This window comes from Meleagris gallopavo, chromosome 1 (genome assembly GCF_000146605.3).
Source record: "Meleagris gallopavo isolate NT-WF06-2002-E0010 breed Aviagen turkey brand Nicholas breeding stock chromosome 1, Turkey_5.1, whole genome shotgun sequence".
Taxonomy (NCBI): Eukaryota; Metazoa; Chordata; class Aves; order Galliformes; family Phasianidae; genus Meleagris; species Meleagris gallopavo.
The window spans coordinates 127,016,807-127,044,579 of NC_015011.2; the positions used below are offsets into that span (position 1 = coordinate 127,016,807).

Sequence of the window (27,773 nt, forward strand, 5' to 3'; positions counted from 1 at the left end):
CAAATTACAGGAGAACAAGAGGACAATCACAACTCTCCAGTTTTAACCTCATCCTTCATGTGGAAAGAGGTTGGACGTTACTCCGTGTAGCATGGGCAACCTACTGCATGAGTTGTTCAGAGATGAAAGAATCAAATTATAAACTAGAACTACTGGGGAAAGCCTACAGTATTGTTTATAATAAAAATAAAGATATTTTAATTAAAATCTTGAAACATCTGGTTATCATAGACAGTCATCTAAATGTAAGCCAAATACAGAAGAGAATCAGTGATATAATTTGGCAACAGAATAATATAATTTCTACCTTCTAATTAGAATTTCAGTGTTTTATCATTGAAGGTGGAGAAACATTTTGGTATTTCATCCTTCAGGTTTTTAACGTACTCTAAATGCAGGGGTTTGAAAAACTATATTTTTACTCCATTCCTTTTCCTAATCCTAATCAACTCTTTACCTTCTTTCAAGTTTGTCCTTTATATCTGCCTAAGAGAAACAAGCAAAAAGAAGATAAACATTTCAGTTTATAGAAAGGTTAGGGTGTATTTCAGAATCTTAACAAGTGAAATCTGTAGAAGAAAGAAAGAAAAAAACCACTCGCTAATCCAGTTTAGAGAGTGACCTAAAATAAATAGAAAACTATGGAAGTACACATCTGAGAGTGCAAATTAGTCCAGTGTACACTGAAAGCGAAGTGTATTACTGAGTTTTCCTTAGCATTCAAAATTTGGCACAGATTGTGAAATGAGCATGAATAAAAACTACAGTAAAAAGCTTCCAGATTTAACTTTTAAGAATTGCTTCTTTTCACTTCTATGATTTGATGGTTCTTTTGAATAAGTTTGGAGAAGCAATTGAAATGGATATCGCATATGAAAAGTATCAGAACATTTCTAAGCAGTCATTTTACTGTTAGGATATACTAGTCTACAACCTCAATTCCCTTGTAGAAGCCAAAGTAACATGATGTCCTAGAACAAAATAGTCCTACTCAACACTTTTTTCTCCTATTACTGCAGATAACTTTAACAGCTCTAGGAGCGATATAGTTTCCCACCTCCAAGGAGGCAGACTGGAGAAAAAACAGAACTCAGAGATGCGCAATAGGAAAAATAGAGCACTCTCTGTTGCCATCCCCTTTTTAATAGTGAGTGTTACCTCACCAGGACTGAAACTGCCAGTTTGGGCCTGAACAGTTTTTTTTTCATTCCACTGCACAGGCAAATTGAGACCTGTATAGAAACTGGAACATGAATTCCCAAAACAGGATCTGAAGATCACTAGCATCCCATGTGGTCACGATAGGCAGCAACTGATCAGTAGGAGATGACCATAAATACACCTCAAAATGGTGAAAAAAAAAAAAAATGATACTTAATGTTTCTTGACCCAATGAGTGTGAGAACTAATGCATTAGGATATTGGAACTAGGCGATCTTAGTGGTCCCTTCCAACCCACCCATTCTATGATTCTACGATTTAGTTATAATGCAAGAGCAGTTTAGATGCAGCAACACAAAACCAAAACTTCAGTGAGTGGTAAGGCATATAGAAGTGTGTATCAATTAATAGCCTGATAGTTGAAGACTAAGTGAAATGCTACTTTTTATCCACAAATAACTAACAGAAACCCAGAAATTGGCAGTTTCTTGCTCCCAGCTACATAACTGAACTTTCAAGCCTTCCTTTCAGCCTTTTCTCCCTAGATGGCAGCACTCAGTCTTTCCTCCTTCTCTCAAAACTCCAGACAGTGAAGTCATAAGTGGACAAAGCCAAGGATGAGAGCAGCTGAAATCAGCAGTACAATGGCCCAAACATTACCTCAAGGCTTGCCTGCTTTGTGAAGTATAGCTGTGCCCAAATTTCATATGCCTGTTTAGACTGAAAATATGAGTAAGTTTTTTTACTAGTTAGCCACTTGGCCTCACATTGCCATCTCATTTGGTTTTGATCCTCTCACTAACAGACAACTCAAACAATTCTGCAATAGTGTCAGCTCCTAAAGGCTGAGATGATAGCTGCACGAGAAACACTTAACTTACCTACAGGTTTCTCACACTAAACCTTCTCTACATACTTTCTTCAGATTGCATTATCAGATCTAGGTGTTCTTGTTCAAAAGGTGTGCCTTTCTTCCACACAGGCGTCTTTTCTGCTCTCTGCATTGATAAAAACATTGTTTTTAATCAATGCCTGTTGTTGTCTGCTCTGCATTGACAAAAACCCTGTGAAAACAGCTCACAGCCTTGTTGCTAATGGCCAACTTCCTTCTAAACTGATTTTGTAAGAAAAATCTGAATTCCCAATCAAGCAGGAAGACAACCCCCTTTTGAATTCTGTTTCTCTGGTAGAGCACCAAAATGTTGCATTTCTAGAACTACTAAAAATGAAAATACTTAGTTTTTAATTATTATTTATTTTAAGAAAAATCACAATGATGATAGGAGGGTTTAGCAAGTATTTTTTATGGCTTGCAAAAGCTGGAAAAGATTTCAAGAGTCTAGTTACCAAAAGCAAGTTTGAACTTCCCCTTCATTCTGTTCTTAATAGACATCAATTTATTTCTGTTTCTTCTATACTTGGCACTGATATGTTTCTTCATGCAGATAAGCTGTACATTTAATTTCTTTTATTTACATAGATCAGATGTTTACATATAAATTGCTCTTCCACCCTTGAAAACACTTAGAAGTTTTAGCACTCTTCTGTTAAAAGCACAAGTGGGGCAAAAAGAGGTTTACAAATTAATTCCATCATGACAAAGTACTAAAGTACGCGTAAAGCTTTGTTGCAGGCTAAGAAACAAGTACAATAAATTCTTAAATGAATTATCATTGGCATACATTCATATCTGAATGCATAGATGTACATGTTTAATATCCAAATTCAAAACGACTTCTACAATGTTCCACAAAATACCATCTTTCTGTAGAACTCTGTCAGGTGGCTGAGGCACATTATTAAGAAAAATATTGTAAAATTGCACGAAAACTGGAGCCACTTAGAATGAAAGCCAAAAGAACTGTCGGGCTATTCCTTCCAGCCTGAACTGGTTATTATTCCAGACTTAGTCCTTCAACTATTATGAAGTGCACAGTTTCCTATGCTTCCATGGATCTCTGAAAACTCCTGGTAGCTTCCAAAAGCCACAGGAAATCTCACAAGTGCTTTCAGCTGAGAATGCAATCATTGCCTTTCATCGCAACTGCAATCCTTCACAGATCCAAAAGCATTCTTCACATGTATGTTTAGTGGATGCTTGTGGAGTGAGGCAGGGTTGCTCTGGTCAGTCTTGTTAGTCTGTACTTGTTAACTGCAATACAGTTTCCATCTTGTAAGGGTGTATTATGATCCTTCTGAATTCAAAGTAATACATTACTTTCTCTCACGTTTTTGGTTTTGTGAGCCTGGTGACATTAATCCCCACTCTCCAGCGCTTCGTTAACAATTCAGATAATCAGTCTTACAAAATACAGTCATAGCTCTGGTTTGTAAATCAGGCTTTCCCACATCTGACCAACTTAGTAGCTGCTATGCAAGAAGAGCCTGAGAGGATCAAGGGTCTGTGTGCACTAGTTTGGTTGTTCAGAATCTGTACCAGACAGATATAATGAAAAATATGCAAAAACATCTCTGAATTTTTTATCTTTTGGTGGCTGATCAAGGCAGCAGCACCCACATCAAGATCCATTATCACAAACACAGTGAGCTATTTCATTTGCTTTACTTCCAGGTGCCTGCATCATATCCCAAGTTATTTGGTTGGTACATTCACTCCATACAGGATATTTGAAAAAAAAAAGAGTTTGAACTGCCTAAAAGCAATGGCATAACAAAACATAAAATTCTTTTTTTTTTTGAGAGAGAGAGAGAGAGGTAAGAAAAAGTTAAACATACTGAATGCATTTGAGACACACTCCTTTGTTATAGGAGTAAAGGTAAGAACTGTCATTAAGGCCATATATTGGTGTGCAATACTGCTTCACAGGACTAACCATATAGAAGTACTCAGGTCTAAGTCACACTCTCAAAAATGTTTCAAACACCATGGACTGTTTTCTCACACAATTTCAGTCTCTACTGTTTACTACTTGTTACTTTTTTGTTTCTTTTCTTTTTTTTTTTCTTCCTTTTTTTCCCCCCAGGCAGAATGCAGGCTCTCTATCCAGTTTCAATGGTCACCATCATTTCTCTTAGTTCTCCAGAAGTGTGCGCTGAACTAAAAAGTGAGAAACAATTTAAAATTAGTACACTAAGTTAACATATGTTCTAATATATATATTGTTAAGTAGCAGCATATTTGGACAACAGGTATTTTCAGTAGACATTTGAAACAGTGGGAAAAATTCAGGTAAGCAGAGGCTTGATGCCATGAAGCCAGTACCCTGCCTAACAAGGGATACTGCATTCCAGATTTTTACTCAAGTAACCACATCCTAGCAGATCCGTACAGCTCCCTACACTAGTGGTTTGTATAACCCAACATGCAGTTACAGATTGCAGTTTTGACGATGCAGAAATGAGATGGAGTGCAGCTTGCATGTCTGATGGAAATAATCTTAGCCTCGGTTGCCTACATTTTCACAAAGTCCAAGTCTAAAAACTAGAGAAGAATGGCCACATAATCAGGATTGAAATCTTGACCTAGCACTAAGTTAGTTGTACTGTTAGTTACAAACAAGCAATTTTCTTCACAATGTTAGATGACAATAAAGTCATCTAACATTTATTTAATGTTTTAAATGTATTTAAATAGGATCCCCACAAAAAACCTGCATTTCCATCTACAATCTCCTCTTACCAGGTGGCTCAGATTGTGCTCCTCTGTGGCTGTCCATATTCACATTCTCTTCATCTGCTGGGAAATAAACAGATGCTTAGCACTGAACTTTCCCCATTTGAAATTTGAAAATACCAGTGCCTGGTTATTATTATTACCTGCCTTCACCAATGCTACACCGTACTAGAAAGACCAGATAGACTAGAAAGACAGAAACAAAGCTTCTGTCCCATCTATCACCTAAAGTACTCCTGAAGTTCTCTGATCAGACCACCACAGAAGAAAGATCATGTGGGGAAAAATGCCCCAATAAATGTCAAAAGCCTAATACAGAGGTAAGCATTTCGTGAAGACACAAATACAAAATTTACAAAGTTAGAAATGATCATGTATTTTTCAGCATGAAGATGGTCTGTAATCCCCAGCCTTCATTCAACTTTCTTTAAATAATTTTTTCTTGTAGTCTCTCCTGCTCACTCTTCAAAAGGAGGTATTTTATTTCAAGGAAAACAGAAATGTAAGCCTGTTTGCTTCTGAAATTCTAAGTTTTGGGCACAGCATTCTGGAGAATCCATGTCTTGGATTGGAGAGGTTACTCCTAGTTGATATGAATCCATCGAGTTGTTAAAACTACCTGATGCCTAAAGTAAAAATTCTAGCTCCCATATAAAATAGAAAAAAGCAACTTTATAAAAGGCAAAAACAAAGTAATTTAGAATTCTTACCGCTTTGTTTGAAACAGAGTTTCTTCTTCTGGTAAGCAATGAAACTAGATACTGCTCCGATTGCAGTAGCAGCCACAGCACTTACAATCCCAGCTATTGCTCCCTGAGAAGCTGAACAAAAAAAAAATAAAAAAAAGGTTTTGTAGACATTATTTTAGTATTGAAAGTGATGTCAAACTTATATTATCTAAGCCTATGAACACTTGTAAAACACAATAAACATGAAATTATAACATGAAACTGTATTAATCAACTTTTTATATCTTTGTGAGTAATTCAAAGTAAATCTTTTAATTTTATAGCCATTAATTTCTCAGTAGTGTCTATCGTTAAAATGCTTGAGTACGTGTGATTTAAGTTCTGCTATTTTAAAAAAGCTCCCCTTTCATGACCAAACCTAAGTTATACGAATACAGTCCCTGCACCAGCATCTCTGAGACCTTAACACTTTGAATCATTTCCAAAAGTGACTTCAAAGATTTATAAAAGAAGAGCTTGAAGGTAAGAGTTCTAGATTCTACATTTTGAAGCTGAAACCCTCTGTCACCAATAAGCATTCTAGTGGAATATTAGCAACAAAAGAAAAGCCAGAAAACAAGTTTCAGACATGAAGACACCATGTACAGAAACTCTTGCACTTACCCTCACCATCTCCACCCTTATTTGAGTCCTTTTCTCCTAAAGGAATGAGCAGAAGGTTTAGTTTTTATACATCCTAAGAATAGTGGTATTACAAATTTTTGTTTGGCATTTAGCCAAGGAAAATGACAAGCCATTTGCTGATGAAGAAATTCTTATACACCTATATAGCATAGATAATTATATCCATGTAATACTAAGCTTTCTGGCATTCAAAATTTCTTTTTTCAAAGCACAAGTCACTGTAATGTTAACTCCAAGCTTTGGCACTCAGTGCTTCTATAAAAATGAGCACAGCACATCTGTGAAGGCCAATTTAATTAACTTGCCCTTCATCACACGAGAATACTCAGTGGAGAGGAACATCACATAATTCTAGGTTAGCCTTAAAATGTATTACCATTCCTCAAATCTCAGCCTCAAAAAAAAAAGGTGAAAACTTCCCAAAAATTACCCTCAGTACCCACTAAGATAACTTTGTCAGAAACCTGCTACATGTCAAATCCACATCAATTTATTCAAACTAACACTGACCAGGAAGTAATGAAATGGCAGTAATGCACACAGGGCTGACTACCACACACTAATGATGACCAATATTGGGACATGCTCCCCATGACCATCTCCATACTCAGATGCACCATAACAATTAGGCTCAGAAGATTATTTACAGCGATATTTCTAAGCTATAAAATGGTTACATATCATTCAGTGTAGATATACCCTGCATTACTTGGAAGTCTAAGGATCAATTCATGCTGTGGAACAGGTGAAAACTGAGAATACAATCACAAAGACCATCTTGTAGTCCACTCTTAGGCTACAAGAACTAAAATAAATTGAGAGTATTTCACAGAAGATCTTAAAAAAAAAAAAAACAACACAACAACCATGAATCAAATACCTGTATGCCTTTAAAAACCATATTCATGATGAATTCTGAAACAAATGCCACATTCACATCTCAGCTTTAAAACCTATTGATCTAAGCGTAACAGTAAAATCCCCTGACAGCCATTTTCACCTCTTAATTATCTGGGCATTCTTTGCCAAATGCAGAACACACTGGCTTTGAACTAAAAGATATCCTGTCATGTTTCAGATACCAGAACCAAAGTTGTTAAAAATTAGACCATGTTAACAAGCTTTCAAGTAAGCTTTTATCAAAAGCTCAGGTAGCCATGGAATCTATAGGAAGCAGAAACTACTAACTTACCACTGCCACCACTGCTGCCACCACCTCCACCTCCTTCTCTTGGTAAATCACCATCAAATAGATCTGAATCATCAAAGCTGTCTATAAAAAGTAAAAATATTATTATCTTATGTGTTCCAAGCTCAGTGAAAAGACACTTCAAGGCACACAGTGACATGCAAATATTCTGTAGTTCATTCAGTTAGAATCTATGGGAGTTCAAGGCATGGTTACAACATATTCACATTCCAAAAGCCCTCCCAGTCTTAGGTTCCATCAGCTGAGCACTATACATATATATGTAGATATATACACTGAACAAATGAGAGAGGCCACAGTCCAAGGTCAGGTGTTACTGCAAGTATTACTTGCTAAACAAGCAAGAACCTCTGTAGGCTACTTAACTGAAATGGTCCAAGCCTCACTATTCTATTAAAGCACAAAAAGGACATGGACAGAAAACAAACATTTCTGTTCAAAGCTGCAGCTATGAATGCTTTTTCAGACTTGAGTTTCTATGTCATAACTGATCCTTTGAAACTGTACAATGAGCTAGAGGGGAAAAAAAAAAAGCAAAAAAAACCCAGAGTTCACCATGCCAGTCTTGTGACTACATATTAGCTTGATAATGGGAAGAACTAATCCTTTTCCACTTGCTATGGACTCCATCTGATAGAGCCTGAAATTCTACAAGTTCTACTTCTTCCCTCTGCTGTCCAATGAATCTTTACTTTACGAAAAGCAAAGTTGTTTGAAACAGCAAAGCTAAAACCATTAGATCAGAGGAGGTTTTATTCTGGTAGCAAAAGAACTGTACTGAGGCATATGTGACCTGCATTCAAAGATACACTGTCTACAAGGAGAAGGAGCATGAACCAGGGTACACATTCCAAGAACTCTTCATCATCACATGCCTCAATTAAGGCAGCAGGATAGCTGCATCCACATTAACCTGTTTTGTTTGGAGCTGGGCAAAGACAGAGAAGATCTCTAAAGCCCTATAGGAAGAGTGTGTATTTTAAGCCTATCTTTACAACACACACACACAAAAAAATTGTATTGCTTTAGTTAGGGCTTTAAAAAAATCCTAAAAAATAAAAAATATTTAAAAAAAAGCTTTTTGAGCGTAACTTTAATTTAGATACCTTAACAATATAGATCAAATGTGCTTTTGTAAGTCTAGCGTGGATTCAGTTTGTAAAGACAGAATCAATCCAATATATATGTGCACTAGTGTATGCATCTAACAAAAACATTGTCTCAAACACTCACACTCTGTCCCCTCCTTTAAAGTTGGAAGGAAAGTGACTCAACAAGTTTGTTATGGAATTTCAAGACTGCTACAAAGCTCATTTGCAAGGCAATTTTCCTTCAGTTCTCAGTGTCATCCAAACCAAAATCTGACATGCTGCGCAGCTAATTAGAAAGGAATAATTATTAGAAGTTTAACTGGGATAGTAAAGACACATCATTATTTGAGTGCTTGTGCTAGAAACCTTACCAGATTCTCTAGGCTTTACAGGTGTAGCTGGCCTGGGGTTATCTGCACATAAAAAAGATATACAGAGGAAAAAACAAAGAGAGATTAAAAGATCAAAAGCAGTCTATAATACAGTAACTCTGAAATGGACTAGGAAAGAATAAAGTGACCAAACTTACTACTATTTGTCTGTATGTCAGACCTTTTTATACCTGAACATACACAGCAAAGTTTACTAAGTCTTATGCAGCATTTCAATTTTTAAATCTGATTTTCAAACACCAAATTTCAGGGTTTTTTTCTACTAGATACAAATTATTTTGCTGTTTTCTCTTTTAAAAGTACCAGATCAACCTCTTCCTAGCTCTAGGACAAGTCAGATCAGATGTCCTTAGGCTCTCTGCATACTCAATATAAAGAGGCTGGTCCATTCAGAGCACAGTACAAAGACCCCAACTTAGGCTTCCAATCCTACAAAGGATCCTCTCTCTTCATTTACCTTAACCATCTGATTCACTCACCAATTGTTTCTCAACTAGCCACCTCTGTTTTCAAAATGTCCACGTTGGAAACAGACTGCTTTAACAGACAGAAAACTTCAGTGCTAAATCAATCAGAGCAGCAAAAAGTCTCCTAGAGCTGTGCACGTGATGTTAGCTAAGCTGGCTGTACCACAACAGGTCTAATGATGGTGCCCAAAGAGCTACCAGGCATTATCTGCCTAACTAGATGTTTCTTTTACCAGGTATATGAAAGGAAACTGACTCAACAGGTTTGTTATAGAATTTCAAGAATGTTGCAAAGCTTATTTGCAAGGCAATTTTTCCTCACTTCTCAGCGTTTATCCAAACCAACAGCTCACATGAATTGCAGCCAATTAAAAATGAATTATTAGAAATTTAAATGGGACAGTAAAAACACATCATGATTCAAGTATCTGTGCTAGAAGCCTTACCAGAGTCTTTAGGCTTTGCAGGTAGATCTGGCTTGGAACCTATAGACAAAGAGCATTAGAATGGATGACTTCAGATTTAAATGCTACTTCCTGTAAGTAATTATTTATGGACTTAGTGCCATCTAGTGAACACACAGCAATGAAACAAGTAGGACTTGGCTAAGAAATGTGAGGTCTGTTACTTTAATCAACTCAGTGCCCCATTACATTTAGATAATACAGGATGGATAAACATTGCACCAAATACCTCTGAGCAGTATCCAGAAAATCATGATACTTACTAGGCCCAAAAGCATCTTCTAAGTTAAAGTCATCTATGAAGAAAGAAGGGACATTTTAAGTGCGGTGTGAAAACTGAATTAATTTTAGACTATTTTTTACACCATATGCACCTAGCAATGTTTTCACCAAGAATATAATGGCATGCCCATTCAACAGAAGTCCACAGAAGTGCATCACAGAGCTACAAGGATTATCTGCCAAATGACATGCTGCTTTTGGAGATCATGGGACATCAATGTAAGCATGCTTAAGATGAGCAAGCTCAGAACATGCAGACTGAAAACCAACAAAAGGAATTCTCACAGAGCCTCAAGGATTGTGAAATCATGAAGCAACTTTGTAAAAGCAGGCAGCAAAAGACTCCAAAATGCAGAAATTCTTTTGCCATTAGGGAATTACTTTGTTTTTATAGGAATATCACAGCTCCATTGACCACTAAACTGAAAAATTCAAGGTATCAAACTGGTACATACAACTACACTTGACAGTAAAAGGCATTACAGGGAAATAAGAACTCACCAAAATCTGACGATGGTGGCTTCTGAGGTGAAACAGGCTTCACTGTAGCTCCTGTCAAGGGAGAGAGGAACAAACAAACAAAGAAAGTTGAAATACAATTTCATACACTGTTACAAAGATACATACAAGACGAATTCAAGCCCATATCTATACTATACAGCAGAAAGGACAAGATGAAGTCTATACAGCAAGAAGTTTTCCTCTCAAGATCAGCCCCTGTGTGCCCCCAAGGACTGCTATTTACCCAGTCATCCACAACACACTACTTCACGATACAAAGCGGCTTCCCAGCACATATACAGTAGTGTGACCTGGGCAGGGGGTTCTGATTTCTGCTGTCTAGCAACAGTGATAGAACCCGAAGGAATGGCTAGGAAGCTGTATCAGGGAAGGGTTGAGCTGTTTATCAGGAGAAGGTTCATCACCAGGGCATGGTCAGGCATGGAACTGGCTCCCCAGGGATGTGATCACTGCACTGAGCTGCTGGAGTTCAAAAAGTATTTGGACAATGCTCTCAGCCATATGGTCTGATATTTCCTCCCACGTGGAGCCAGGAGTTGGATTCAGTGATCTTTAGGGGACAATTAGAACTTGGAATATTCTACGATGTAACGGACTTGTGCAAGACCACTGCCAATGCATCCTTATCTCTAAGTTGAGAAGTTAGATAAGAAGATATGAATATGACTTGGATAAATAATTGGTTGGATGGTCATAACCAGAGGGTTGTTGTTAATGGCTCTATGTCAAGGTGGAGCTGGTTACAAGTTGTGTCAGACCACAGGGGTCTGTCTTTGGACCAGTACTCTTTAACATTTTTGTCAATGAAATAGATGATGGGATCAAGTACACTCCCAGTAAGTTTGCAGGTGACACTAATCTGAGTGGCTCAGTTGACACCATAGAAGGAAAGGACACCATTCAGAGAGACCTGGATAGGCTCAAAAAGTTGGCCTACAAGAACAGAATGAGGTTCAACAAGGCCAAGTGCAGGATGTTATGCACAGATTTGTGCACAGACTAGGAGAACAACTCACTAAGAGCAGCACTATGGAGAAGGACTTGAGAATCCTAAGGGACAAGAAGCTAGACATGAACCAGCAATGTACATTTGTAGCTCGGAAGGCAAGCTGTATCCTGGGCTACATCAAGAGACGGGTGGCCAGCAGAGGGAGAGAGAAGATTGTTCTCCTCTACTCTGCTCTTTTGAGGCTCCATTTGGAGTACTGTGTCCAAGCCTGGGGCCTCCAGCACAATAAGGACATGAAGCAGTTGGAGTAGACCCAGAGAAGCTTACAGGCAGGAAGGGAGTTGAGTTCTTATGTGGTCAAATAGTGATACGGGACATGGGAATGGCTTTAAACTAAAAGAGGAGAGATTTAGGTTAAATGTTAGGAATAAATTCTTTACTCAGAGTGGTAAGGCACTGGCACTGGCTGCCCAGAGAAGCTGTGAATGCCCCATTCTTGGAGGCATTCAAGGCCAGGTTGGATGGGACCCTGCGCAGCCTGAGCTGGTCAGTGGCAGCCCTCCCATGGCAAGGGGTTGGAACTGAATGATCTTTAAGGTCCCTTCCAATCTAAGCCATTCTATGATTTTGTACTGTTCATCATTCACTTTCACTGAAGCACAGCAAAAGGAAAAGGCATGGATCTCTACAGCAGCAGTGGAAGAAAAAGGCATCCAAAGATGCTGCACCACAGCTAAAGAAGCTAGAAGAGTATTTCTCCTAATGAACATGAAGCTAGGCAGAGCAAAATTTAATTCTGGTCATAGATAATTTAATTCAGAAGATATATACATAAAGCACTGGTATGCTTGGCTTTTCTTCTAAGGACACAGCTACAGAAAAGGAAACATAAGTGGCTACTGCAAAATCTGCAGAAGGGAACAAAACCAAAAAATATCATACCATAAAAATAAATGTTTCTTCTGCTTATGGGACAGACCAAGTTAAGACAAAGATAAACCATGAGTCTAGTACCAGGACTGAGGGATGCTCATGTATTTGGTGACATCATTCATCCCAAATTACATCAAAACTGAAATTTCTTTTCCTTCTCAAATAATTGCACTTTCAATACCATTTGTTTTCCACAGAAGAAATATGATTAAGATACGTTTGTGGTTGTTGGTTGTTTTGGTTTTTTTTAAAAAAAAAGGAAAAAAAGGAATGACAACTGGAATAAAAATTTCAAAGGCAAACTTGAGTTTTCTTCCTTCGGGCTTCAATTTGGACAACTGAACTACTTCAAGAAGTATAATCAGTGATTCCCTTACTCTAACAATCAAATAGAGTATTACCCTGCTCACAACTAAGCAGGGAGGTAGCCCTGCCTGGGCATTTACCTGCATTTTCATGGAAACTGACACAGGTAACTCATGGCTTTGTTGTGGTACAAAAGCAAAGTGAATTTAGAAACCTCTAGATAAGGTTGTTAGGTAAAGATCATGGACAGGAAACAAGAAGTTATTTTAGCTGGATTTCATCACTCCAGATGGAGACTCTAAGCTCTTTCTGATTCACAGATTGCAATATATTTACAAGTCATTATGTGATATGTACATCATCTTGTAGTACAATCTCAAAAACCTCAGTAAAATGAGCAGACCCAAACTGCTAGACCAAAATCTCAGTCACCTCTGGAGTCACCCCTTCATTTAAACTCCAGCAAGAAATCTCCATATTAACAAACACAAATGGACAAAACACACAGGAGAAAAGAAATTTTAAGAAGCAATTACATTGTTGTTATTCAAACTTGAATTCTGGCTCTCCCGAAGTATCTATAGTTACAGTCCTTCAAGGAGGAATGCCTGAACAAACACACACATTCATCTTTATACTTTCATGCTGCGGAAGCTTCAGCTGGAGCAGAAAAGAAACTATTTGTCTCACTGTGACCACCTTAAAACCTAGTCTGAGGATTGCAAATGGTCTTAGTCACAGCAGTTTCTCTCTAGAGGAGAAAACCAGTACAAAAGAGTGTGACATCACAATGACATCACTACTTTAAGGGATTGTTTTTGCACATGATGTTCATGGAGAAATAATTTAGAGTGATACTGCTAACTGCCAATCTGACATAAGACATGTTTTGAGACAGCAATAAGAAACTTGAGGGTTAATAAAGATGAACTCATCCAACATTGGCTGGAATCATTCAGTATTCTGTAACCACAGTTCTACTTTCCAAGCATCCAGCAAAATGTCAGGCTCTTCAAAAACATAATTTATCTCAATAATGATAGCAAAATCATCAACATCTTACTTACAAAACTCATTTCTCCATTGTTTGTGGTCTCATTTCTCCATTGTTTGTGACAGACCTTCACATCTCTTAAATCACTTGCTCTTATGACTGTACTCACTCAGCTTTTAGTATGGGTAGGAACAACTAAAGTAACAGTTCAAAAACTCAGCTTGAAAAGGCAGAGGTTCCATACCAGAAAGAAACCATGAGATAATGTAGATAAAGATACAGCATTAGATTAAAGGTAGTAGCAGGATCCAATACCAAATGAAATCAGCCAGAATGTGCTGCGCTCCTAAAAGGTTTAAGCAGCACCCAGAGTAACTGAGCTTAAGAGCATCTTCTTAGCTAAAAAAGATTATTGCAAATAAAGCTGATTAGCACCATACGGCAAGTATTTCTAACTCCTGGGGCCATGAGCAGATTCCAGAACATCTCAAAAGAATCCACACCATTTTCCTTCCATGAACACAGTACAAATCCTCATCAGCCAGCTCCTTCATCATGCCATCCCCAGTAACTGGCAGTGTTTGTGTCAGATGGAGTGACAAACAGCACTTAAAATGAAAAGTGAAATACTTTACCTTTACATGAGACAAAGTACTACAGAGCAACACAAGCTTTTGGAAAGCTGACGAGCCAGAAGGTATTCAAGACAGCCAAGCAGCTACATAAATAGGGGTCATTCACAAAGAGTCAATAGTGCTCCCAGATATTTACTGTTACAGTACTGTTTATATTTATGCAGTACTGCAGAAGCCAGCAGCTCTGAGTCAAAGAAGTTCCTCCATGAGTCACGTGCATGGCAACACACCAAGAAAGGCGAGCTGCGATGAATCATCACAAACTTTCTTACTTGAGCAACAGACAGATGGAATGTTGTTTTTCTAAAAACAGTGGTGTTCTCCTTCCCCAGTCCTGGAAGGCAGAAGCTCCCCTCCTCTCCCAGGTCCCTGTTCACACCCCAGTGCAGAGCCTGCACACTGTGGCTGGCACAGACTCGGTGGCAGCAGGCAGCTTGTCCCCGTCCCACCTGAGTGCTACCTGCTGCTCCTTCGGTGGCCTGGATTCAATTCTGTCCTTCTGTCTAGCCACTCCTCTTCATGGAATCTGCAGAAACGTTCATATTAGTGAGGCCTCTAATTTCTCATGTGGTTTGACAGTATGTCTGATGAGGGGAAGGCTGGTAGCCACAAGTGCATAAACGTGGGAAACCAATCTAAACACATCCTCCCCAGCTTCCACTGGGTGGCTGGATTTTACTCTTCTGTGTCTCACACTCTCCTCAGGGGACTTAAAAGAAGCAGAAATATTCAACACCTAATCATAAGAGAAGCTGAAGAAAGTACAGGAAGACCAACACGGGGAACCTTGTTTATGAAACGGTTCAAATAAGAGCGAAGTCATTACCACTCTTATAATTGCTTTTTAAGCTTGTTTCCAACTCAAGTTCTGCCCCACTGGCACTAGTTACCTACCATAAACAACATACTGCTCAGTTCACATTCTGACACTTATTTTCCAACACGCCGTAAGTGAGCAAAACCGAGATAAGCAACTGGATCACAAAACTAAAACAAAAACCTGTGAGAAAAATGACATTATTCTCCAAATATAACTACAAGAACTGCCTTCCAGGATTTGAAATGGAGAACCCGGAACATGAAGACCACTTGCTGTGGGCAGAGGAACGAACATATACCCGCACCACTGCTCTCAGCCAGGGCAGAGGTTCTCAGCAACGTCCCACTGTAACAGCAACACAAGTGGGACGTTTACTCTCATTGCCAGGCAGCAGTTTATAATTAGTTCTGCATGAAGCCCCATGGATTTAAATCCCACATGGTTGGCTTTCAAACCCAGTTCCTTCTATAAGGATCACCCTTATTAACACTGCTTTTCATGTTTAGTTTCTACCAGATGCACAGAGCGACAGAAAACAAAACAGCTTTGCATAAAGTTATGCTCTGAACAATAAAGCCCCCACCTACCTAAAATAAATACGGCCCAAACACAGATAACAACTGTAAAATAGACAAAAAAGACAATTTTCTGCATTTAGGGAGTGTCTTCTTTCTGCACATCTGGAGTTTTCAACAACATATCTGCCTGGAATGAAGTCAGCTAGGGCTCTGCTGCAAACAGATGTGTAAGACTAATAAATATCATGCTTAATTTTTGAACAGTCGTCCAAAAGCTGCTTCCCTGAGAAAGTTACTTTATTTGCACCAACCTGGAAAATACAATATCTAAAAAGTTGGACGGTAACACAGTGTGATTTTTTTTCCTGATCTGGCTGCTGGGAAACAGACTTTTAGACTAATCTGTGCTACATTAAATTTTTGAGTAATTTCTTCCCCCCTTAAAGGACAGTTTAATATTTTAGATTAAGAAGAAGTGAAAGCCTACAAAACCACATTTAGACTTAACACTATTTGCTTAAACAACTGTAATCTTCTGAGTTATTTTAACAGAACGTGATAAAACAAGCCTTTCACCGGGAAAGAAAACCCTTCGTCTCAAAGCAAAGTTTGGGGAATTTTCTCTTTGTAAAAGCTTCTTGTGCACTGGACTACTTTTGTTGCCCCTTTGGGCAGTAGTAAGCAATGAAAATACAATGGTGCTCTGAACATCAGCTGTAAGCACAGTTTCCCAGGAAGGATTTGATGTAAGAATAAATGTACAGAATGAACAGCTGTAAATCAGCAGAAATTATGCAGAAGAACTGGGCACACCACAAAGCTAGAGAATTACCACAATGACAACAGTGCTGCCAAATGCTGAGCAGCTTATCCAGAAAAGGAGTGAAAGAGAACTGCACAATAGTTACACGATGTCTGAGAACTCCTGTGAGTCCATTCCATTGAGCAGTAAAGATAAAAGCAAATATTCAGCATCTTAACAACTATCCGCAGAGGCACCCTCCAGGCTCAGCCATCTTGCAGTTCTGTGGCGTGGGTCAGCTTTAGTTACTTGACTGAATTGTTCTACAAACCTCCAACAAGAAAAATAAACCACTCAGTTGCCCTGCAGTTCTTTTTACCAATGAATTGAAATGTATTGTTCCTCTGCACAAAGTTAGTAAGCAGAGACCTAAACAACACTAATAAGGACTGTAAGAACATTTGGGCATGACAAAAACAAAGCACTTTTCACATAGAAATTATAAGGTAAGATTAGGGATACTGGGACAGAGAAAAACCTTTCTGCAGAAAGCCTTATTTTCTTGAACCAAAAAGGGTGGGAAAACATTGAAGAAGTGTGGTACTTTAATAAGGTGAATTCAGAATGCAACTAATAAAAATATATTAGAGATGTTCATTTTACTTTTGTTCATTTCTTCTTACCCGTGGTTTCAGGACAGCCTGATGACTCTTCAAGATGGCAAACATCATATACTATGCTTATTGCTATTTATAATACTTGACCTCAACAGGCAGACAAAAAGAATGCTAGAAGTAGTGAGTGCTTTTATAAAAATCAAATACTAAGTTTCCTCTCATGTAAATTCAGAGACTAAGGCAAAATGTGGCAGACAGAAGCTGCAGGCATCTGATCAAGTACTGCAGAGCCTTATATTATTTACAACCTACATGTTGGTACTTGTACCTGCAAGTGATAGGCATAGCAAGAATTTCTTCTAATATAACTGCTCTTCGGTTCTTGGTACTCTCTCTCATAACAGCTCTAAACCACAGAAGCATTGCTAATAGCAAGAAGCTTGATCTTGTACCAAGTTTAGAACTTTTGGAGCCATTCAGCAGCTTGCACTTTGTGCATCAGCAGTATGTACCAAAGATAAGCTGTGACAAAATCTAATTTCTTAAAACTTAGTATAAGTTCAGAGCAGGATGAGCCAAACATCGTGGTTCTATGAACTATATTATAATGCCTCAAGCTAAAAAAAATCAGAGTTAATAGGCAATGCCAGTCCCACAAATTTGCCTCCTCCCAAAGCAGCAAGGTGGTCCTTGTCCTTAGGGCCACTGCTGCCTTGCTTCAACACAGCACCTAGAGAATCCAGCCCAGTCCCACCAGCCCTGAGATGGGCAGGGAGCACCTCACTGCCCCTCTTCCTAGGTCGAAGGTGATGCCACAGTCACCATCACAGGAGGCTTGGGGATGTGGCTAGGGTGCCTCTGCTCTCCATCACTGCCTCTTTTGATACCCACACCACAGTGGACTGGCACTCAGAAGCAGTCTTGGAAAGCCCTACACTCAAATCTCACCAAAACCAAGCAAAGCAGGCATGTGGCAGCCACTTCTCCTTTGGCCACTTTTGGAATTCTGTCTTGGCTAAGCAGCATCCATAGTAGTCTTTTTCTAAGCCAAAGAAACCAAAACCCTCATAGTACATTTTGCTCGCATTCTACAGCTTCAAAGTTTACGTTGCTCAACTGACTGGTCTTCAAGCTTTCACCAAGCTGACAAGCCTTGCAGCTCCTACTCACATAGCCTACATTTCCATAACCAGCTGCATTCCTACACAAGGCTCACAGTTTATTCTCCAAAGGTCAAAGTCAGCATGCCAGCACCTCATCCTCTTCCGAAGCCAAGGAATCATTTTACTTCTTGAGGATTTCTGCACCTAAAGCTTCAACAGCTTTTGTCAGGAACCTCACCATAGTAGACTCAAGTCTCTGAAAGCCTTCTCTTCTAAAGAGTGCACTTCAGAACAGAGAGCATATCGCAAGCAGCCAGAACTGTACTTAGAAAGCTGTGGAGCAGTATACATATTGATGGAAATAAGCAGTCACTGGAGCAGATGGTGGGGCTGGGGAGGACACACACACCAGGCTGACACTCATGTTTGTGAATGTGAAAACCTCACAGAGATAACTGAGCTTACAACTATCACCACAACATAAGCTAACTGCAATGGAAAAGCCGCAATGGAGGTAAACCAAACGGTCAGTCTCAAATTTCAGAAAACTATTTTATCCAGGAAAGTTGCTAACTCTTCAGAATTGTGTAATTTATTAAAACTAATGGTTCTCATAGAATCAGCTAGCCCATCAAGTAACTTAGTGCTATTTAATCACTAGAGGTTTATCTATACTTGTATTCAGATCAACATTCAAATTTCTTTTTTCACTGAAATCTTTGTATGCATCTGCATAGTCTGGTACTCTTTCCAGTCATGTGCAAAGGATGGGAGAAGCTCTTTCAGGGCACTGTGCAGTCTCTTGAGTATGTTTTAGCACAAAGAAAAGGAGAGAATTGAGGAGCCAAGATTTATGGACTGACTGCCAACTAACTAAGAGCTCCATAAGCTCAGTAGTTAGAGTGAAAAATAATCTTCACTGTGATCAAGGAAAAATAATTTAAATAATAACTTATGGTGAACAAGCCTTCAGAACAGAACTTGGCCTTCCATTTAGAAATTCTTCCTTTAACATAAAATTTGAGATATACACTGACAGTGTACACAGAACTAAGACAAGAATACTTTTCTATTTGCAACAGTTCATTAAAATTATGGCTCTGTAAAGCAGGGAAGTAGTTTTCAGTCAACTGGCATTTATAAGCTGACAACTCATTTCACAGCCTGATTCTCTTTTACCTTTCTCACAAGAACTCATACCATTTCAATACAGTTTATATAATAGCAGCAAAAAAAGGCGCTGTAATCTAGTCAGAAACATTAGCTGAACAGAGAACTACTTTGGTTTTATAGACTCTTTTTCATTTGACATGCGTAACTATGACCAAAGAGATTTTTCAAGAATTCCACATCTTAAAAATAGCTCCCACAGCTTTTGCTGAAGGGCAGAAGAGAGAGACACTGCATTTTACAATCTGGTTTTCTGTGGGGAAGGTAGCAGCAGAGGAAACCAGACCCAGTGCAATGATTTGCAATGACTCAATTCACATTTTAATCCGCTTCTCTGAATCCTGAGACTGAATCCTTTCTAGCACCAAATAACTCAATTTAAAACAAAACTCATATAGTTATGCTCAAAGTGTTTCAGTAGCAGCAGGGACACTTTCCTTCCTGCAAATATTTACTTGCAATGAGTTAAGAAAAAGCTGCAATAAATGACAATTAAGTGAGACAGGCCTTCATGATTTGCACTTCTTTGCACAGTACCATCACTGGTATGGAAACATGCAGAACTAGCTTCAGCCACAAGACATGTGACGTGACATCAACCTGCTTCTCTGAATGAAGAGGAACACTGGAGGCTTGCTTTTCTTCTTCAGATAACAGTCTCTTGTACACGAAATTGCTCCTTAAAGAAGTATTGCTGAAAGGCAGCCATGCACACAGGTCAATGTGACTAGGTTTTGTTGCCAAACAGGTAGACAAACTAAACAGACTAGTCTGATCATTTGCCACACTTCTTGCTTGCTGGTTGCCACTGAGCTGAATTCTTTCACAATGAGGTTTTCTTTCAGTTTCCTGTCAAAAAAAAAGATTTTTGCTTCCGATCCTTCATTATTATTACTTGAGAAATGACATAAACCTTTTCTTCTGTACCAAGGCTACATTCTTGAGACAAAGTAGATCTGACACGTTCATGTACACAGTAAAATATGTGAATGCATTCAGAATAGATCTTGAGCATTTCTAGTTCAATTGCACCTGCCGAAAGTGCATCTATTTCACTATATATAGACAAAACCATTTATCAAGAATTTTCCGTACCCCACCCAAGGAAAAACTTTCACCATCTCCACTCATGCTTCTATGTCACCCTCTAACAATAGTGCTATCACTTGCAGGGAGCCATTATGCATGCCAGACTTTAATCTGCCCTATACACTTGCTCTTTTGTAGAACACCATATGAAAACAGTGGAAGCAGATGGAAGAATTGTCCTTAGGGCAACAAGAACCATATGCTGAAGGGAGCAGTGGGCACAGGGCTGCCAGCAAAGGCAGCAACAAAGATGAAATGGCAACACCTGAGGGAAAGGAGAAGGAAAAATGGGCAGGGAGGACAGATTAGAGCCAGAGAGGTTTGGGTGCAATAAAGTCATCAGCTGGCTATAGCCACAAGTTTCACAACCACAGTTCTTGCCTGAAGTTTTTGGGGAAGAAAAAAGGTCCATATCTTTACTTGGTTTGCAAAGTAAAGACCTAGTCTTTTCAAAAGGCCAAGCTGCTGTGAAAAGGGGAGCAGGAAGCAGTGTTGTAAATCAGAGGTAGACGTCAATGGGTAGAAAGAGTTCTGATCTGAAGAAGTTACTGCTATGTAGCAGACTTCTTTGCAACATTTTGGAGAGGCAGAGGTGGGGAACGATTGCTGAAATAATTGCTGAATTCAGGATTCAAATCCACGATGCTTAGCCTCCAAGATGCCTTAAGAAACACAGAGGCAGGAAGAGACTTCTGGCACAAACGGAGAATGCAAACAGACACGTACAACTGGAGGCGAATGAGGAAACAAGACTGAAAGATAAAGATAACTCTATCACAAAGCTTTCTCCATAGGCTTCCCTGAACCCTTACCCTGAAACTTCTTGTTCCTCCAGTGCTGTCTGCTTTGTCCAACAATTGCATCAGGTGTCATAAAAACGATCTTTCCCTGCACATTCACTTCACTTAATTTGCTCTCATGGAAGTATCAGTTTGAACAGATTTCTCACTTATTTTTTCCTTTAAAATATTGGATTTATTCGTAAACAAAAGATGCAAGCAATACTTTCCTTGGTTAAGCAAATATATATATAAGAATAATAAACATTTTTTATAAAACATTTGCAACAAACAAGAGGTCCAATGTGAGTACTACAGGACTTAAGCTAAGAGGAAAGTAGAGCTCAATTACCATCTGCAACTAATTAACAGTTGCCTCAGTCATAGCTTTCCTTTACGAACACAATTAAAAAGACAGTTTTTTAGAAGTTCATAGCTTGCGGACCCTTCACAGATGACTGAAATCAAAAAAACAAAAAAACCCAGCATAAACAGGATTTGTTATGTAGCCAGTGATGTTTTGTGATGAAATCTGACTTAAGTTTTTTTGTTTGTTTGTTTAAATGCACTTAAATTGATGTTTTTCTCTAAAATGTCTTAGTTCTTGGTGGCATAAGTCCTGCCTGTAACTTTTCTAGATATAGAACAACTCCTTTAAAATATGTTATCAAGAAATCAGATGTAGGAACTATACAGCCCTCTACTAAGTGGGCTGTCACAAAAATCTGTGTTATAACTTTTTGGAATTCTCCAAAGAAAACAGTCTCAAGTCTTGCTCTTCTGGGCTCTCCAGCCACGTCAAAGGTGGAGAATAAGCAAGTTTGAAAGAAGTTTGTGTATAGTCTCAGTGCAATAGTTTTGTTTTCAACACATGGAAAATGCGCTTTCCTGCAGCAAGCAAGGAAATCTTTTCCAGACCACAGTTTCACAGTTTGCATTGCAAGTGTATCAACAAAGGAAGATTTTTTTATTATTTTTTTTTTTAAATGGAAAAGCAAACTAAAACTGGCTCTTATCACACCAAGAAGCCTTCTAACTGGTAGCTTTTGGAGTACTGGTCCAAAGTCTGCAAAAAAAGTGACTTTGGGAAGAAGCACAGGGACCTCCTAAGGCATATGATAAGACACATGAGTTAAAACACTTTTTCTCTCTATGGGAGATAACTGGCGAGGCCTGGGTAGCAGGGGGATACGGGATGCCCTATATGGGAGTAAGCCATGACCTGCCCTGTGCTGGTTATGGTACATTGATATGGTGCTGATAAAACTGCAAGCGTCCCAGCAAGTCCCAGAAGAGCACCCACGGCCCAGCTTGAGCATATTTAAGAAAGAGCAGCAGGGCTTTGGAAAGGTGCAGGGGGAAAGACTGCCAGGGGAAAATGGTGCTGGGAACACACTCTTGGATGGTGCGGCTTGATTGCACACCAGTGTGTCCCTGAGGGTCCCCAGCCCAAATGACCAACACTGGTCACACGTCCCTGAGGGAGTTTTCTTTTCTTAGCATACAAATTTATGATAAGATGCTTGCAGTAACTAGCAGGAAGATAAATTCAGAAGAAGTTCCCAGAGCTGAGACTGGCTTATCACAGGAACTGTTGGAGAACACCGACAGCATCGAGACCTGGCACAGTGCAGGATGAGAATAATGTGGGGACTCCAAAGCTCCAAACAGAGCCTTAGTTCCCAGATTGGGAATTGGTGGTGGTGTTTAAAATAGAAGCGCAATGCCCACTGCATATGGTGAAGATTTAAATGATGTTTTAACTGGTGGGAAATGCAGAATCATGGGGGACCCATGGCATGAAAACCCCTGCCAGCCAGAAGGAGAATGCTAAAAAGCGGGCCAGCACTATGCAGGAACCAGGAACATCAGGAAGGAGATGCAGTGGCCATGGTACCCCTCTTTTGTGGCTCCAGGGCTGGCGGTGTGCTCCCAGCAGGATTAGGGGATTCAGCAACCAACCTCAGCAGCAGATGAATGGAAAGCAATAACAGCCACACAGAGAAACAGCTACTTCAGCACATGGTGTGAATGTGCGCATCTACATTTCAAACATCAGCAGGTACTGTGTTCCCACCGTAGCAAAGTTAGCAATGAGTTGCTTGAGGTTTTTCCACTCAGAAAGTAAAATGTAGGCAGTATGCTAGAAAAAATAAACACACATACTTGCTGGTACCACGGAATGCAGCCTAGGCTGGAATCAGATACCAGCAGTCATTTGAAAAAACACACTGGTCCAAGAAGGAGAGAAAGATTGTGGAGCAGAGTGGGTTTATCATATTCCCTGTAATCCCCTGGCATCCAGTGAGGCAAATGATACAATGGCTTGTTTAAAACTGTGCTCCAAGGAAAGAAAACTGCAAAGCTAGGAAGCTGCAGAGCTAGATAACATAAAGGCAGGAAATTATCATAGCAGCCCTGCATAAAAATCACATCCACCAAGTTCATCCGCATGACAAAATACTGGCCAGAATTTGTGACAAATGTCTATCAAGGTTGTGATGATGTTAAAAGTAGAATTTAGAACGAGATACACGTCCCAACAGATCTTCAATGCTCTTTCTCAAAAATGTTCTGGGCACAACCTGTGCAGGGCTTCAGTAGCAGAGGGCTGCAGGGTGCCCTGTGTGGGAGAAGGCCCTGAACTGCTCCTAGACATAAGGAGTAGCTCCAAGAGGTGTACAGAGAGACTGTTGAAAGAATGGCAACTGGAGATGTGCTATGGGCAGGAGGGGCACCACAGAGAATGGTTATGTCCCTGAAGATCTGTAGCCACGGGTCCCTCTCACCAGGGCAGGGACAGCTTGAGGGACTGTGGGCAACCCACAATGGGGCAGAGGAGCAGAGGCAAACCAGCAAAAAGCAGCGGAAAGAAATCATTAGACATACAGCCTTTCTGCTATGCCTGTCACCTCACCGAAGGAACAGAGATGGACTGAGTACAGTCATCAAAAAACAGGAAATTAGAGTAGGAAGGCAGGGAGGAGAGGTGTTATGCTTAAAGCTGAACCTTAGAAAGAGAAACTGCTTAAGTCTTTGATGGATTCTTTTTCTCAACCCACAAAGCCACGATTCAGTTCATGTTAACTGACAGCAAGTCAAGACTGCTTGGTTATGACATTCTCTCAAAGCACTTATACTATACTCAATAGTGTAGACTCCTGTGCCAGAACTTGGAAAAGCAGTTTGACCCCTGTCAAGTTGATATTAACTGATGAAGATGACTATTATTACAATATTTCACTAACACAGCTGTTGCTTGATGAAATACAACTTCACAGCAGTGAGAGGTTCAAGACAAGGTTCTGCTTTACCTCTTTGTTTTTCAAGTGCAGTGGACTTCATTACACACACACCAGAGTAACATCAGAAGATATTGAAATCGGTCTTGGCTCAACAGCAGCAGGCTGAGTCACATTTAACTCTGGCCAAGTTAAATCACTGTAACAGCAGAAAGACTAAGGATTGTTGCAGTGATGTCATTTTGCTGTAGCAGTGCAGTGGCCATTTTATATAAATAATAACACATTAAAAGCTCTTAGCCATCTCAGATTAGAGGAAACAAACATTGAGCAGTATTTTCTGCACTTTCCAAGTTCATGCTGCCATGTATGCATGCTAACACCCCTACTAATAATGCTTCACTGGAAGTTTATTTATTCCTTTACTTAGATGTAAAAGGCATGCAGCTGTACAGATCACAAAGCAGATATCAGTCTTCAGCAGTTCCTATGCCATGTCCCTGCTTCAGATGAAAGCTCTATCCACAAGATTACTCACTTAACACTGTCATCAACTAACTATGTTTCCCAATGCTGACTTGCCTCAACAAGAATCCAGAGGACACAGTTACTTCCCTCCACTCATAGCCTTAGGAAGAAGGGATCTCCTTCTGTAATACACCCGAGGCTACTGATTTTGTAACAGAGATATGAAGGCACCCAGCATTTTCCTTACCACCCAGTTTTCACTACCACAACCACTTCTGGCAGCAATGGTATTTCAGTCAACAAGATCTACTCAATTCTTGTGAGGAATCATACTTCAAGCTTATAACCTTGAGTCTTAAGTCCTCACTGAGCAAACATCTTTTGGTCCTTCAGCAATACAGAAGAAAAACTGAATCTTCTGCTTGTTTGCAAGATCTAGCAATTTTCTACTGCTCATCATGCAAGGATTTTATTCTCCTGAGCTCTTTACATAAATTGTACAGAAAACCTGTTACCTAATACTTCTCATCAGTGCAGTTTGAGAAGCAGATACCTAAAATTAGATGCCAGGCTCATCCGGTGGTTTTGCAGAGTTAAAATGGCAGAGTCAGTCTCATAACTCACAATCAACCAAAGCAGGAAGTCTCTTTCCTGATCTGCTCCCCTCCTCCCATCTCGTTTCCACTCTTTAACGCTCAGCCCTGCCACTCCTTTATGCTGGCTTCAACTCCTCTCAAACTCTGTGCAGAGCAGGCTCAAAGCATGGGATTAGCCCTTTGCTGACTCATCAGGCTGAATCATCTCAGTACCATTCAGATGGGCACTAGATCAAATGCAGATGGAGAGAAATGGGAGGATCCCACTTCTCAGCAGAGGCAAACTGTTAGATTGGCCATACAGAATCACAGAATCGTTTCAGTTGGAAAAGAACTCTAAAGCCATCTAGTCCAAACCCCCAGTAATGAACAGGGACACCTACAGGTATATCTGGTTGCTCAGAGCCCTATAGAGTCTGATCTTGAATGTTTCCAGGGATGGGGCATGCTCCACTTCTCTGGGCGACCTGTTCTAATGTCTCACTAGTCTTACTGCAAAAAAAACTCCTTCCTTATATCCAACCTAAATTCCCTCTCCTTTAGTTGAAACCATTTCCATTTGTCTTGTCACAGTAGACCCTGTGAAAATCTTTCCTTCTTTTCTTATAGCTCTCCGTTAGATATTGAAAGGCAGCTATCAGGTCACCTCAGAGCCTTTTCTTCTGCAGGCTGAACAGCCCCCAGCTCTCTCAGCCTGTCCTTGTAAGATGATATAAAGCGATGACATAAAAACTCCTATTCGACCTTCCTCTGCATTCAGCCTCAGTGATAGTTAAATTCCAGCTCTGCTGGGGAAAAAACAAAAAACCAGCTGCGAAGTTAAAACTGCAAGCTCTTCTACACAAACTCAAAGTGTTTAATAATAATAACTGTTTAATAACGCATCACTGTTTAATAAAGCACACAAGTACTCATGATAGATTGAATATTGTTTTAACCTCAATGGCTTTCATGTGCCTAAAAGGCATGGCTCAATATAAGTTCTTACTCCCAAGGCCATAGGCATGTGTGCTTGAGTTATGGAAGTCAACAGCCCAAGGGAAACTCACGTCCAAAGCTGCACAAGAACTGAACTGCTCATAATGTAAGATCCTTAACTTGTTATGGCAGTTCTGTGAATTTAGACTACAGACAGCCTACCAACAGTGAAATTCAGATTTTCAAAATGACACAATCCAGGCTTCACCTTCATTTTAATCTAAGATTGCACCATCAGCAATCTGAAATTCCTCTGAGCGGCTCCACCCTCCCCAAACTAACATTCTCCAGGATTCTTAGGCATTCATAGGCATTTTCTTTAATAAAGAGTTCCCAAACTCATTAATACCTAATTATTTGGTTTATATTATCAGCATAGACCAGTACTCTGATAAACTAACCCGAGTTTTAGAAGCAGTCTGTTAAAAAATGTAACATCAGTTTCCTCAGCACTCCAAACCGAATCCCCAAAGGTGCTTTTTGTACTACACTTCTAAGCAGCGCAATCAGAAATGCTGTTTCTGAGTGACTCCAAATACTTCTGCACCTTAACGGCATCACACAGAAAGATCTTGTAGTCCAAGGCTGTGAGGACTGTTTGCTGAAGAGCAGATTTTCCAAGTAGTAAGACGGCATCTCAGTGTTAGCAGCATAAATAATCTAAGTCTTAGAGTCAGTTAATATACAATTGTACTATTTTTCCACAGTCCACATTTGCTAATCCAGCAGTACAGACCACAATGTGGCTGTAACAGCAGAACTCAATTCAAACAGGCTTAAAGCCAAATCGCTTCTCGCATCCTGCCGTGCCTACAGCTCACAGCTAAGGCTGGGGGCCGGCATCCTTCCTTCCATCCCACAGCAAAGAGATGCAGAGATGTAGGTTTCCAAGCAGTTTACAAAGAACTTGGGGAAAAAAACCAAAACAAAACACTAAAGCATAACATCGAATAAGCTTATTAACGTGGCAGAAGGAAGACTTCTGATGAGTAAACCCCCGTTGCCCGAAATCCCCGTAATCCCGCTCGCTTTCCTAAAATGGAAGTGGCGCCGCAGCGGGCAAACGGGCGCTGCCCGGCCCGGCAGGCAGAGCCCTGCGGTGAGGCAGCGGAGTCCCCACGCAGCGCTCACGGCAGTACTGCGAGCAGAAGAGCCATGTGGAAAGTTCAGGGATACTTTTCCACTTAGTTGAAACTATAAAAAGAAAGAAAAGGAGGTGCCCGCTCTCCCTCCGTCCG

At 39.8% G+C, this 27,773-nt stretch overlaps 1 protein-coding gene across 1 annotated transcript; it reads right to left on the bottom strand.

Moving 5' to 3' along the window:
- Positions 1–2,400: 2,400 nt before the first annotated feature.
- Positions 2,401–10,666, bottom strand: CD99 (CD99 molecule (Xg blood group); the record flags this gene model as incomplete). Its single annotated transcript, XM_010727488.3, has 9 exons — positions 2,401–4,219; positions 4,802–4,855; positions 5,506–5,616; positions 6,148–6,183; positions 7,361–7,441; positions 8,841–8,882; positions 9,775–9,813; positions 10,056–10,088; positions 10,576–10,666. Coding segments are annotated over 9 exons (513 nt in total), but the record flags the coding sequence as incomplete, so codon positions are not given.
- Between the last annotated feature and the right edge of the window lie 17,107 nt (positions 10,667–27,773).